Below are 13,268 nucleotides of genomic sequence, written 5' to 3'. Positions count from 1 at the left end.
CCGACCGGATGCGTCACTCTCACTGGGTCACGTGCGGCTCCTGCACAAGCAAAACAAAACGTATGCCGCCGCGCGCGCGTCTTCTGTCCTCTTCCTGGGGAGGCCAACCTTTGAGCTTTAGCGCACGAGGCTCACGCCCGCGCGCCCCTGCGTCACACGGCCAGGTGAGGGGTTACCTGCTGTTTACCGGCGTGGCGGATCCAGCAGAGACAGAATGGCATGTCCACCTTGGCCCACAGGGAGGAGACTGGTTCACCTAGATTTGAAGGGAGCCCCCCCGCGGATGGAATACCTTTTAAAGGTAACCCCCCCTTACTTAGTGATAGAAACCCCGCCCACTCTGATGACCTCACCTTAGCTGACCGATGCTCTTCACCTCCTCAGCTGATCCAGGTCTTCAGTGAGCTGGGGGTGGAGGGCCTCCTGGTGGAGTATGAGGACATGTTTCCTTATGGGGGGGAGCTTCAGCTGCTGCAGGCGACGGCTCAACCTGCCTACAGGTGAGACGCACCTGAATGATACCGCGGTCAAGTGAGCCGACATCTGTGGAAGTGCGGTCTCGCTAGCCGTCACTGACTTTTTGCATGCGCGTTTACATCATAGTTTACGGTGCACACCGCCAGCGAGCTGAAAAGATGGTATAAAGCACTAATATCACCCATGTCACAGTTACTCATTGTCAAATAACATGTACTGTGCTCAGAAATCAATGAGAGATATTGCAGCTCTATATTGTCATTTGATGTACAGATTTATTCATTTATATTGCATGTCAGACCATTCTATAATGAACTACCAAGAATAATGTGTTTGTTTGAAATATATGCAATCAGACAGATTCTAAAAGTGAGTTTGAACACTAACAAGAGTGTTTTGTGTGTTGTTGAGCATGGCATGGAATGGAATGAAACAAAAATAAAGATTCTCCACGTAAAATGCCACATCTGGTCCAGTCATGTCAATTCATTCTAAAGTGGCTTCTGTCTAAGATTACACAAAACTTTCAATGGATTATTGTTGTTAATGATGTTCACTAATATAACAGCAAGCTTGAAGAAGATTTACTGTATGAAATTAGAGATATTGCCATTATAGTCTCATTCAGGCTGTCTCATTCAAAGTCAGAGTGTAACATGGAAATCACCCAAAATGCCACTTTATTAAAAGATTACACAAAAGTTTCACTGGATTATTGTTGGTAAGCATCTTACCTAATATCACAGCAAGTTTGAAGAAGATTTACTGTATAAAATTAGAGATATTACCATTATAGTCTCATTAAGGCTATCTCATTCAGTCAGCATATAACATGGAAATCACCCAAAATGCCACTTTATTAAAAGATTACACAAAAGTTTCACTGGATTATTGTTGGTAAGCATCTTAACTAATATCACAGGAAGTTTGAAGAAGATTTACTGTATAAAATTAGAGATATTGTCATTATAGTCTCATTAAGGCTGTCTTATTCAGTCAGCATATAACATGGAAATCACCCAAAATGCCACTTTATTAAAAGATTACACAAAAGTTTCACTGGATTATTGTTGGTAAGCATTTTACCTAATATCACAGCAAGTTTGAAGAAGATTTACTGTATAAAATTAGAGATATTGTCATTATAGTCTCATTAAGGCTGTCTCATTCAGTCAGCATATAACATGGAAATCACCCAAAATGCCACTTTATTAAAAGATTACACAAAAGTTTCACTGAATTATTGTTGGTAAGCATCTTACCTAATATCACAGCAAGTTTGAAGAAGATTTACTGTATAAAATTAGAGATATTGTCATTATAGTCTCATTAAGGCTGTCTCATTCAGTCAGCATATAACATGGAAATCACCCAAAATGCCACTTTATTAAAAGATTACACAAAAGTTTCACTGGATTATTGTTGGTAAGCATCTTACCTAATATCACAGCAAGTTTGAAGAAGATTTACTGTATAAAATTAGAGATATTACCATTATAGTCTCATTAAGGCTGTCTCATTCAGTCAGCATATAACATGGAAACCACTCAAAATGCCACTTTATTAAAAGATTACACAAAAGTTTCACTGGATTATTGTTGGTTAGCATCTTAACTAATATCACAGGAAGTTTGAAGAAGATTTACTGTATAAAATTAGAGATATTGTCATTATAGTCTCATTAAGGCTGTCTCATTCAGTCAGCATATAACATGGAAATCACCCAAAATGCCACTTTATTAAAAGATTACACAAAAGTTTCACTGGATTATTGTTGGTAAGCATCTTAACTAATATCACAGGAAGTTTGAAGAAGATTTACTGTATAAAATTAGAGATATTGTCATTATAGTCTCATTAAGGCTGTCTTATTCAGTCAGCATATAACATGGAAATCACCCAAAATGCCCCTTTATTAAAAGATTACACAAAAGTTTCACTGGATTATTGTTGGTAAGCATCTTACCTAATATCACAGGAAGTTTGAAGAAGATTTACTGTATAAAATTAGAGATATTGTCATTATAGTCTCATTAAGGCTGTCTCATTCAGTCAGCATATAACATGGAAACCACTCAAAATGCCACTTTATTAAAAGATTACACAAAAGTTTCACTGGATTATTGTTGGTTAGCATCTTAACTAATATCACAGGAAGTTTGAAGAAGATTTACTGTATAAAAGTAGAGATATTGCCATTATAGTCTCATTAAGGCTGTCTCATTCAGTCAGCATATAACATGGAAACCACTCAAAATGCCACTTTATTAAAAGATTACACAAAAGTTTCACTGGATTATTGTTGGTAAGCATCTTACCTAATATCACAGCAAGTTTGAAGAAGATTTACTGTATAAAATTAGAGATATTACCATTATAGTCTCATTAAGGCTGTCTCATTCAGTCAGCATATAACATGGAAACCACTCAAAATGCCACTTTATTAAAAGATTACACAAAAGTTTCACTGGATTATTGTTGGTTAGCATCTTAACTAATATCACAGGAAGTTTGAAGAAGATTTACTGTATAAAATTAGAGATATTGTCATTATAGTCTCATTAAGGCTGTCTCATTCAGTCAGCATATAACATGGAAATCACCCAAAATGCCACTTTATTAAAAGATTACACAAAAGTTTCACTGGATTATTGTTGGTAAGCATCTTAACTAATATCACAGGAAGTTTGAAGAAGATTTACTGTATAAAATTAGAGATATTGTCATTATAGTCTCATTAAGGCTGTCTTATTCAGTCAGCATATAACATGGAAATCACCCAAAATGCCCCTTTATTAAAAGATTACACAAAAGTTTCACTGGATTATTGTTGGTAAGCATCTTACCTAATATCACAGGAAGTTTGAAGAAGATTTACTGTATAAAATTAGAGATATTGTCATTATAGTCTCATTAAGGCTGTCTCATTCAGTCAGCATATAACATGGAAACCACTCAAAATGCCACTTTATTAAAAGATTACACAAAAGTTTCACTGGATTATTGTTGGTTAGCATCTTAACTAATATCACAGGAAGTTTGAAGAAGATTTACTGTATAAAAGTAGAGATATTGCCATTATAGTCTCATTAAGGCTGTCTCATTCATAGTCAGCATATAACATGGAAATCACCCAAAATGCCACTTTATTAAAAGATTACACAAAAGTTTCACTGGATTATTGTTGGTTAGCCTCTTAACTAATATCACAGGAAGTTTGAAGAAGATTTACTGTATAAAATTAGAGATATTGTCATTATAGTCTCATTCAGGCCTCCTCATTCAGTCAGCATATAACATGGAAACCACCCAAAATGCCACTTTATTAAAAGATTACACAAAAGTTTCACTGGATTATTGTTGGTAAGCATCTTAACTAATATCACAGGAAGTTTGAAGAAGATTTACTGTATAAAATTAGAGATATTGTCATTATAGTCTCATTCAGGCCTCCTCATTCAGTCAGCATATAACATGGAAACCACCCAAAATGCCAATTTATTAAAAGATTACACAAAAATTCACTGGATTATTGTTAGTAATAATTTTCATGATCATCTCAGCAAGTTTGAAGAATATTGACTGGAGAAAATTACAGATATGAAAGTTTTAGTTCTCCTAGGCATCCTGCCTTTATAGTTAAAGTAGAACATTTGATCCTCCCAAAATGCCACTTTTTCCAAAGGTGACATAAAACGTCCACTGGATTATTGTTGGTGATGATATTTACTAACATCACAGCAAGTTTGAAGTAGATTGACTGGAGAAAATTAAAGAAATTGATCTAATAGACCGATTTAGGCCTCTTCATTCATACTCAGAGTGTAACATGTAAACTATCTAAAATGCTACTTTATTAAAAGGTGACGCTAAAATTTCACTGGATTATTGTTGGTGATGATGTTCATGTTCATCACAGCAAGTTTGAAGATTTACTGCAGAAAAATACTCTAACCATGTATTTACTTAATATAGAGGTTTATAAACATTTTATACTATGAATAAGGAGGCCTGAATTGGTCTATTATGTCAATATCTTTACTTTTCTACAGTCATTCTTCTTCAAACTTGCTGTGATGATCATGGAGACCATTACTAACAGTAATCCAGTGAACGTTTAGCGTCACCTTTGAAAAAAGGGTATTTTGTAAGGTTTAAATATTACACTATGACTGTGAATTGGTCTATAACATGACTTTCTCTAATTTTCTCCAGTCAATCTTCTTCAAACTTGCTGTGATATTAGTTAAGATGCTAACCAACAATAATCCAGTGAAACTTTTGTGTAATCTTTTAATAAAGTGGCATTTTGGGTGGTTTCCATGTTATATGCTGACTGAATGAGGAGGCGAGAAAGAGACTATAATGACAATATCTCTAATTTTATACAGTAAATCTTCTTCAAACTTGCTGTTATATTAGTTAAGATCCTTACCAACATTAATCCAGTGAAACTTTTGTGTAATCTTTTAATAAAGTGGCATTTTGGGTGATTTCCATGTTATATGCTGACTGAATGAGACAGCCTTAATGAGACTATAATGACAATATCTCTAATTTTATACAGTAAATCTTCTTCAAACTTCCTGTGATATTAGTTAAGATGCTAAATAACAATAATCCAGTGAAACTTTTGTGTAATCTTTTAATAAAGTGGCATTTTGGGTGATTTCCATGTTATATGCTGACTGAATGAGACAGCATGAATGAGACTATAATGGCAATATCTCTAATTTTATACAGTAAATCTTCTTCAAACTTCCTGTGATATTAGTTAAGATGCTTACCAACAATAATCCAGTGAAACTTTTGTGTAATCTTTTAATAAAGTGGCATTTTGGGTGATTTCCATGTTATATGCTGACTGAATGAGATAGCCTTAATGAGACTATAATGGTAATATCTCTAATTTTATACAGTAAATCTTCTTCAAACTTGCTGTGATATTAGGTAAGATGCTTACCAACAATAATCCAGTGAAACTTTTGTGTAATCTTTTAATAAAGTGGCATTTTGGGTGATTTCCATGTTACACTCTGACTTTGAATGAGACAGCCTGAATGAGACTATAATGGCAATATCTCTAATTTTATACAGTAAATCTTCTTCAAGCTTGCTGTTATATTAGTGAACATCATTAACAACAATAATCCATTGAAAGTTTTGTGTAATCTTAGACAGAAGCCACTTTAGAATTAATTGACATGACTGGACCAGATGTGGCATTTTACGTGGAGAATCTTTATTTTTGTTTCATTCCATTCCATGCCATGCTCAACAACACACAAAACACTTTTGTTAGTGTTCAAACTCACTTTTAGAATCTGTCTGATTGCATATATTTCAAACAAACACATTATTCTTGGTAGTTCATTATAGAATGGTCTGACATGCAATATAAATGACTAAATCTGTACATCAAATGACAATATAGAGCTGCAATATCTCTCATGTACTACATGTTATTTGACAATGAGTAACTGTGACATGGGTGATATTAGCGCTTTATACCGTCTTTTCAGCTCGCTGGCGGTGTGCACCGTAAACTATGATGTAAACGCGCATGCAAAAAGTCAGTGACGGCTAGCGAGACCGCACTTCCACAGATGTCGGCTCACTTGACCGCGGTTGAATGATCCACCAGAACCGTCCACCAGACCCTTTGGACCTTCAGACCTGACCGGGACATGTTCTGGTTTCCACCAGCGCTCTGACGCAGCATAGTTCTATTTTTTACTTTAACAAACCATCTAATAACAACTATTTAGGTTTAGGGTTCATAATAGTTTTTAAAGTGGGCGTGGCCAGCCGCAGGTCAACTCCGCCTAAATGTAAGCAGTTGTTGACATAACAGTGACCTCTAGCGGAGGCTGACAGAACAGCTGAAACACCAAAAGGTTTACTAAACTTTTCGTTTTTATTATAACCATCAGATCAAGATAAGAACAAAACGTTGATAAAACAAAGACTTTATTTAGCATATTTAAACAAAAAAAAGGTTAATTAAGCTAAAAAATGCGAACATGTAGAAATAAACCTCTATATATCTATAAATATCTATATTTAATGGATTCAATGTGTCTATGTGTGTAAATGCAAATATGTTTATGATTAAGGACAATTTTCTATTTTTAGAAAGATAAAATCATTTTTATTATGTATTTACTAATCAATTATCTCAAACAGATCTGATATTTGGGGTACATATGTTTTTTGTCTTTTACAATGTTTTTATTGCTGAAATTGCTTGAATTATAAACAGTTAATTTTAAAAATCATTTTTTTAAAATGATTTAATCATTTGTAGACTCCCTTTACTCTGGAACACAGATCAAGCAAAGGAGCATTAGAAAAAAAAGGATTTGATTTTGAAAACTGGTTTGTTTTTCCCTCCTATCAGCCGATTTGGACTGAAGGGTTTCGCTTATAGTGATATTTAACGCGGAACTCAGAAGGTCCGACCTTAGAAAACTGATGGATGGAGAAGAAAGAAAGCAGAAAACTGTAAAAGTGTTTGAATCTGTCAAAATCAAATGATTGTGAGGTGAGTCTGCTGTTTGACAGGAAGGAGAACTTGCTTCCTGTTCTGTTTTCAGCCGGGAGGACGTGTTGCTCCTGCAGGACTGTGCCAGATCCGCAGGCCTGGAGGTGATCCCGCTGGTGCAGACGTTTGGTCACATGGAGGTCAGGCGAAACCCCGCCCCTCAGGGAAGCCACGCTGCTGCCGTTAAAAAATGACTTGTCCTCTTCTGGTGGCAGTTTGTCCTGAAGCACCAGTCCATGCTGCACCTCAGGGAGGTGCCGCACTGCCTGGGCACTCTGAACCCCCACAAAGAGGAGGCGGTGAAGGTGGTGCTGGAGATGCTGCGGCAGGTGGTGGAGCTGCATCCCGGTGTGAGGACGCTGCACATCGGCGCAGACGAGGTGGGGGTCGGCCTTTGGTGGACCCACGAAACCTTCTGCTGGACGTGACGCGGCGTTTGTCTCCAGGTGTATCTACTGGGTGAGGGGGAGGACTCCAGGAGGTGGCTGGCCTCTCCCGGACGGACGGTAGAGCAGCTTTTTCTTGATCATGTGACTAAGGTAGCTAGGGCCGTCAAGGAGGCGTGGCCTCACGTGACCGTCATCATGTGGGACGACATGATGAGAGAAATGAGCGGCGAAACGCTGAAAGGTGAGGAGGATGCTGGTCTTTGTAGTTCGTTATTGTTTGGGGGGGGATCTCACCCGACTGAACGTTTTCCCTCTGTTAACAGCGTGCGGCCTGGTGGGGCTGGTACAGCCCATGCTGTGGGACTACAACCCCAACCTGGATGTGGAGCAAACCGGTACAAACGGCTTCCTGTGCTTGTTCCCCTTCACCAAGTATCAGTGCGTCTTCATCACATGGACCCAAACGGGGGTTTGACCCGTCGGTCCGGTTTATACGTCAAACACTTGCGGTGGCGGGGCCATCGGAGCTGAATCGCCTCGATCGCTGGAACCGATGACATGATCCGCGACATCATCACATCTTCATCATCTTCAGTGTTAAATTTTAACACTGAAGATGATGAAGAAGCTGAAGGAAATACTGAACTTTACACACAGACCAGACCCAGAAATATATTCTATCTATTATCTCCCATCTTGCAGCTCTAGATAATGCAATTCACCCCCTTTTTAAATGTTCATTTATTTGGTGGTGAACCCGCCGCTCCCTCCTCTGCCTCGTTGTATGTCGGTGCATTCGCAGACACGGCAGCCGTGCGATCAGCATGTCCTTCATGTCAAAAACAAACGGCCACGTTTGGAGAAAACCGCCCTGCTTGGAAAGTACAAACGCTGCTCAGCTGCAAGCAAAACCGGCCAACGTTAGAATGAAGGTTGACAATGCGATCGCTGTGGGTTAAAAACCGGCCTTCAGTGTTCACTTTGACCTGCAGCTCGCAGCATCACCGCCCAATAACACATGTATGAATACTTAACGGGCTCACAGAGTGGTCTACAGCCTCCATAGCAGTTTGACAGGCCGTATACACCTGTCAGGACAGATGGGGCTAAAGTTTGAGGACCAAGTTTCATCAGCGATGATGGATCATTGTTTAGCAGCATAAAGAATGATCCATACATTCAATGTGTCCCATAAAGGCTCGTGTTTTCTGCACATCTTTTTGTTAATGGAAAACAAGCCCACATTAGTCATCATCTACCGCCATGCCTGACCACTGGTAATGGCAGGACGGACGCTTCACCACATGCTCCAAAATCGTCTCGTCGGCCTCATCCATCCATTTTCCAGATGAGTTTCTAGTTTTTGTCCCCTCTACGCTGCTTGGTTTTTGGGACTTGAACGTTTGTACGTCTCAGATTGATGAAAGTCACATTTCTGTTTGTGAAAATCTGTGTTTCTGTCCTTCGGTGTGTGAATTCTGCTCTCCAGTGTCTTTGCTGGAGAAGTACAGCGGCGCGGGTTTGTCCGAGCTGTGGGCGGCCAGCTGCTTCAAAGGCTCCACCGCCGTCGACACGTGCGTGACCTGCACGCAGAGCCACGTGGACAACCACCTGCAGTGGCTGAAGGTGGCGGCGTCTGTGTCTGCTGCGGTCAACCTCAAAGGGATTGCGATCACAGGCTGGCAAAGGTTAGATTCCTGCTTCCACCACAAACTGTCGATGAATCTGAAGCTGAGTTCTGGCCCCGCCCCCGTCAGGTACGACCACCTGTCCGTGCTCTGCGAGCTGATGCCCGTGGCTCTGCCGTCTCTGGCGTCCTGTCTCCAGACTCTCATCCACGGTCACTTCGGCCATGAGGCCGGCAGCAGAGTGAAGGAGCTGCTGGGCGTTTCCTCGGTGGAGGTGGAGGCCATGGAGAGGTGAGCGGCTGCTCTCCGACGAGCGTCTCCGCTTGAAGGTTCGGCTGGAGTTTACCCTGCATGACTTTCAGGACGGCGGCAGACGACTCGCGGTTTCCAGGGCGGAGGCTGGCCGAGTCCATCGTGGAGATCAGTTTCCTGCTGAACTCTGAGGAGCTGAGATTCTTCGAAAACAACAAGTAAGCAGGAGGAAGTGAAATCCATCCAAAGTTCTGCGCTTTTCACCTTTGAAATGTTTCAAATGTCACAAACCTGGAAGCGTAAACAAAAACAAAGATGTGCAGGTGGATACATCAGAATGGAGCAGAGCAGGGAGCTTTAGTGTCTGTAAAATTGCATTTATCAGAAAAATGTCACGTTTAAAAAACAAAAACAGGTTTTTCATCGGAGTGGGACTTAAAGTTAATCAGAGCGACATCCCAGCAGGAGCGTTCTGTGATGCTTTGGTTCAGAGGGTGAACATATCTGATAGAACACAACAAAACGTTTGTGCAGGTTTGTGCGAGGATGGTTCAGCCCGTTCCAGCGCCGGAGGAAGATGGCGAACCCGCTGATGTGCATGCAGATTCACAGCCAGGCGTCCACGTAAGCAGCCCCCCCCCCCATCATTCTTCCTCCTTTAGCCCAGAAAATGAGCGGAGGCGTTTTATGAAAGGGTCAGACTGGTGTTCAGACCATCTCCAGCTTCAGTTTAATCCAGGTTTTCATCTGGAGCCGCAGTGACGTCTGCAGTGTTTAGTTCATACGAGGACAAACAAACGTCAGCCGCTCAAGACAAAAGCACCAAAACATACATTAGAAGAAAAACAAAAAACCTGCAGTTTTCTCACGACGTCACTCTGATCTGAAACCTGCTTTAGACTAAAGGAGTCTGTAAAAAAATAAAGGATTGATGAGGAACGTTCAGAACCTTTCAGTGTTTCTTCAACGCCGTCTTCTGCCCTGAATGCGTGTTTGTCAGGTATGCGGCGGCGCTGCAGCAGAAAGCAGCAGCAGTCAGAGACGAGATGCTGCGATTTTACCCCGACGCCACGGCTCAGGAGTGGATGGAGGAACACGTCAGCCCCGTGATGACGCCAATCCAGCAAATCATGGAGGAGACCGGCGCCTGCGTGAACACGCAGTGACGGAGCGCCGCCGCCGCCACGGCGCCGGACTCCTTTCTGCACAGGTTGGAGGGTTTCAGGCGGAACAGGGAGCCTGAGAACGCAGCAGAAACCCACAACCAGGCTCCAGTTCTGCACAACTTTATTCAATGCTAAACAATAAAATCACATTTCTTAAAAAAAAAAGGAGCTTTGGTTTTATTTCCTCTGGAAATAAGAGTTTGAGTAAAATCTAAACGCGTTAACCTGAGAATCCTGTGTCAAAATACTGAAAACAGCTCCTGTCTGCACATGCATAAACCTGAGGGGTACATATCTGCAGGGTGGTCCCAAAGACTGTGGGCGGAGCCTCTTCCATTACAGGTAAACGCTCGTTAAGAGTTCAGCAGGAAGGCAAACAGCAATTAAGACAAACGATGTGTTTGAAGTCAAAAAGAAGAAGATCAGAGCTGCTCTGCTTCATCGTCTGAGTCCGTCAGGTTCACAGAGTCTTCCTCCTCCTCCTCATCGTCATCGTAGTCCTGCTGTCTGTGTCGCTGAAGCTCCTCCAGCTTCAGGAAGCGCTTCAGGAGGACGCCAACCGCCTCCACGTCACTGAGGAGGAAGAGGAAAGTCTCCGTTTCATCTTTAAGACATTTTTACAAAATATTACATTCAGGAAATGTTTTCAAACTGCTTTAAAGATTTTTTTTCTTTCTCTTATTTAAAAAAAGCAAAACTCATTATTTTTGGTGTTTAGCTGTGGAGGCGGAGTCTCGTTATGATCATTAAGATAAAAACCAGAAAGCTTTGTTTTAAAGGACTAAATGAATTCATTTTCAATGTTTAATTGTAGTTTGGTTTACTTTTACAACATTGAAATTCAAATATGTCGACTAATTGGATTATTAATTATTATTAAGTGCAGTCTATTATACTATAGGGACACTGGATGTCCATATTTTTGAATCCAATGATAATTAAGGACGTGAAATGAAATAAAATTGACTTTTGGAGTCACATTTGTGACAGACAGCACTTCATCTTGTTTCTCCTTTATAGTTTAAACAGGAATTTATGAAACATTTAGGAAGAAACTGAGATTTTATTTCCTTTTTTTCAGCTTTCCTACTAATTTTTACAGTCAATATTCTTTAACAGAGTGTTTGGATTTGAGTTTTCTGGCTGGTGGGACTTGAAGGGATTCATTCTCTTGACCTTTCCAACCTGCAGCAGATCACAGTTATGGGTCATACAGAACAGACTCATGTTTACGCCTCTCACCCGGGTCCTGCCAGCGTGGCGCTCTGGGTGAGGGGGTAGGAGAAGCCGGCCTCCAGCTTCAGCATCAGCAGATACCCTTTTCCTAAGTAACGCACCGTCTCCTCCTGAACGCAGACGTCGCACAGCTGCCTGAGATCCAACACAACTGCAGGAGGCAGAAGGAAACGTCGACAAGAGCTTTCAGGGCATCAGCGGACCGCCACTCGGAGCTTCTACTGACCACGCTCGTGACCCTTTTTCCACAAGGTCAGCACCAACGTGTACAAGCTGCTGCTCTTCAGCTCGATCTGGTTCTTGTCTTTGTCAAAGGCGGCCTCCTCCCAGTCCTCCATGTTCTGGAGGGCCACAAACAGGCAGCCGGCCACGTAGAAGCTCTTCCAGAAGAGGCCGTCTGTGGATCCACAAAGGCCCGTGAGAAACCCCTGCCGCCGCACCCCCCCCAACATGCACCTTCCGTCCGCCCACCTGAGCTGTAGTACGCCGCCGCCAGCCCCACCGACACCAGAGCTGCGGGGGAAACGGGAACCGCGTCAGCCAGATGGAGGTTCAGGCACAGAGGCGTCTGAGCGGAAACTCACCCACGAGTAGAGACCAGGAGCGCACGCCAGGCGACCTGCGGAGGCGCAGCAGCGAGGGGGTGTGCTCCTCCACACTCATGTAGCCCATCTGAGCAACACAAACGACAACACAACAGATCTGCCTCCTCCAAACCATTGATCACAACAAAAAGACACACATGTGGATGCTTTAGTTACTGTTCTTCATCTAAATGTCTGCGTTTCCCAGATTATATCTTTCTATTATTTTACATGGAGGAAAAGCTTTTTTTTATGTTTAATAAATAAGAAACTGCATTTTTGGTTTATTATGAGGAGAATTTAGAAGAACTGCCTTTTTTTTGCTTGGTTTTTAAAGAAATGTTACTATTACTGTATTAGTTTGATCATAAATCAGTCAATAGTTTTAGTGTCTGTATTTGAATAACTTTGATAAATAACAAAGTAACATATTTATTTAGTTTCTGGTCATCGTATTTCATTCATTCATTCATTCATTCATTCATCAATGAATGAATCAGTCATAGTATCAAACTGCAATAAAATAAATATTTTTATCTCATTAATGAATAAAAAACAAGATTCCTTGAGAACATTTCTACATATGTTTGTTTTTTTATAATTTGAACGAGATCAATAAATGAAAATTCTATATAAATCCCTTAATTTGTATTGTAATTATTCACATTAAGGAAAACTCGAATGAACGAGAAAAAGGCGGAACCTCGATGGAGATGCATCCGTTCAGAAACAGTCGCTCGTTTCAAACAGAATTAACTCATAAATTGGAAAAAAAAATCATCCGACTAACCTTAGAGTCGTCTGTTGCTTTCAGTTTTTAAACGTCAATGTGAGAAAAAGATATATTTGTGGAGATAAAGGAGGACTTTAAGGAAGTTCCATTCATATCGTTGCAACATAGCAACTGCTCTGCCACTTCCTTCCGGCATCTGTGAGTTCTGATTGGACAACATCACGGAAGTGAGTGACTTTCAAATTATGATGATAATGAT

The 13,268-nt window shown here is 40.9% G+C and overlaps 2 protein-coding genes across 5 annotated transcripts; one reads left to right on the top strand and one right to left on the bottom strand.

Annotated features, from left to right (window-relative positions):
* The first annotated feature begins 15 nt into the window (after positions 1 to 15).
* Positions 16 to 10,621, top strand: hexd (hexosaminidase d). Of its 3 annotated transcripts, XM_078937119.1 has the most exons (12): positions 29 to 164; positions 240 to 301; positions 385 to 500; positions 7,074 to 7,161; positions 7,237 to 7,401; positions 7,468 to 7,651; positions 7,734 to 7,805; positions 8,900 to 9,098; positions 9,168 to 9,329; positions 9,401 to 9,508; positions 9,825 to 9,914; positions 10,291 to 10,621. In XM_078937119.1, exons 2-12 carry the CDS (start codon positions 284 to 286, stop codon positions 10,454 to 10,456), a joined length of 1,368 nt encoding a protein of 455 aa, XP_078793245.1. In that variant the 5' UTR covers positions 29 to 164; positions 240 to 283; the 3' UTR covers positions 10,457 to 10,621. The 3 variants fall into 3 exon arrangements, with proteins under 3 accessions (XP_023804987.1, XP_078793245.1, XP_078793246.1); XM_023949219.2 differs by having other exon boundaries at positions 16 to 301; XM_078937120.1 differs by lacking the exons at positions 29 to 164; positions 240 to 301 and having other exon boundaries at positions 460 to 500; positions 7,042 to 7,161.
* cybc1 (cytochrome b-245 chaperone 1) lies at positions 10,561 to 13,216 on the bottom strand. 2 transcript variants are annotated; one of them, XM_004084939.3, is made up of 6 exons: positions 13,067 to 13,216; positions 12,277 to 12,364; positions 12,164 to 12,205; positions 11,919 to 12,089; positions 11,699 to 11,843; positions 10,561 to 11,029 (listed from the first exon to the last, which is right to left on the bottom strand). In XM_004084939.3, exons 2-6 carry the CDS (start codon positions 12,362 to 12,364, stop codon positions 10,879 to 10,881), a joined length of 597 nt encoding a protein of 198 aa, XP_004084987.1. In that variant the 5' UTR covers positions 13,067 to 13,216; the 3' UTR covers positions 10,561 to 10,878. The 2 variants fall into 2 exon arrangements, with proteins under 2 accessions (XP_004084987.1, XP_078793247.1); XM_078937121.1 differs by having other exon boundaries at positions 12,277 to 12,401; positions 13,067 to 13,202.
* Between the last annotated feature and the right edge of the window lie 52 nt (positions 13,217 to 13,268).

The sequence above is a fragment of the Oryzias latipes genome, chromosome 19 (genome assembly GCF_053564925.1).
Source record: "Oryzias latipes strain Hd-rR chromosome 19, Olatipes_Hd-rR_3.1".
NCBI lineage: Eukaryota > Metazoa > Chordata > Actinopteri > Beloniformes > Adrianichthyidae > Oryzias > Oryzias latipes.
Note: the sequence above shows the minus strand (reverse complement) of the source record. Positions and strands in the feature narration are given on the sequence as shown.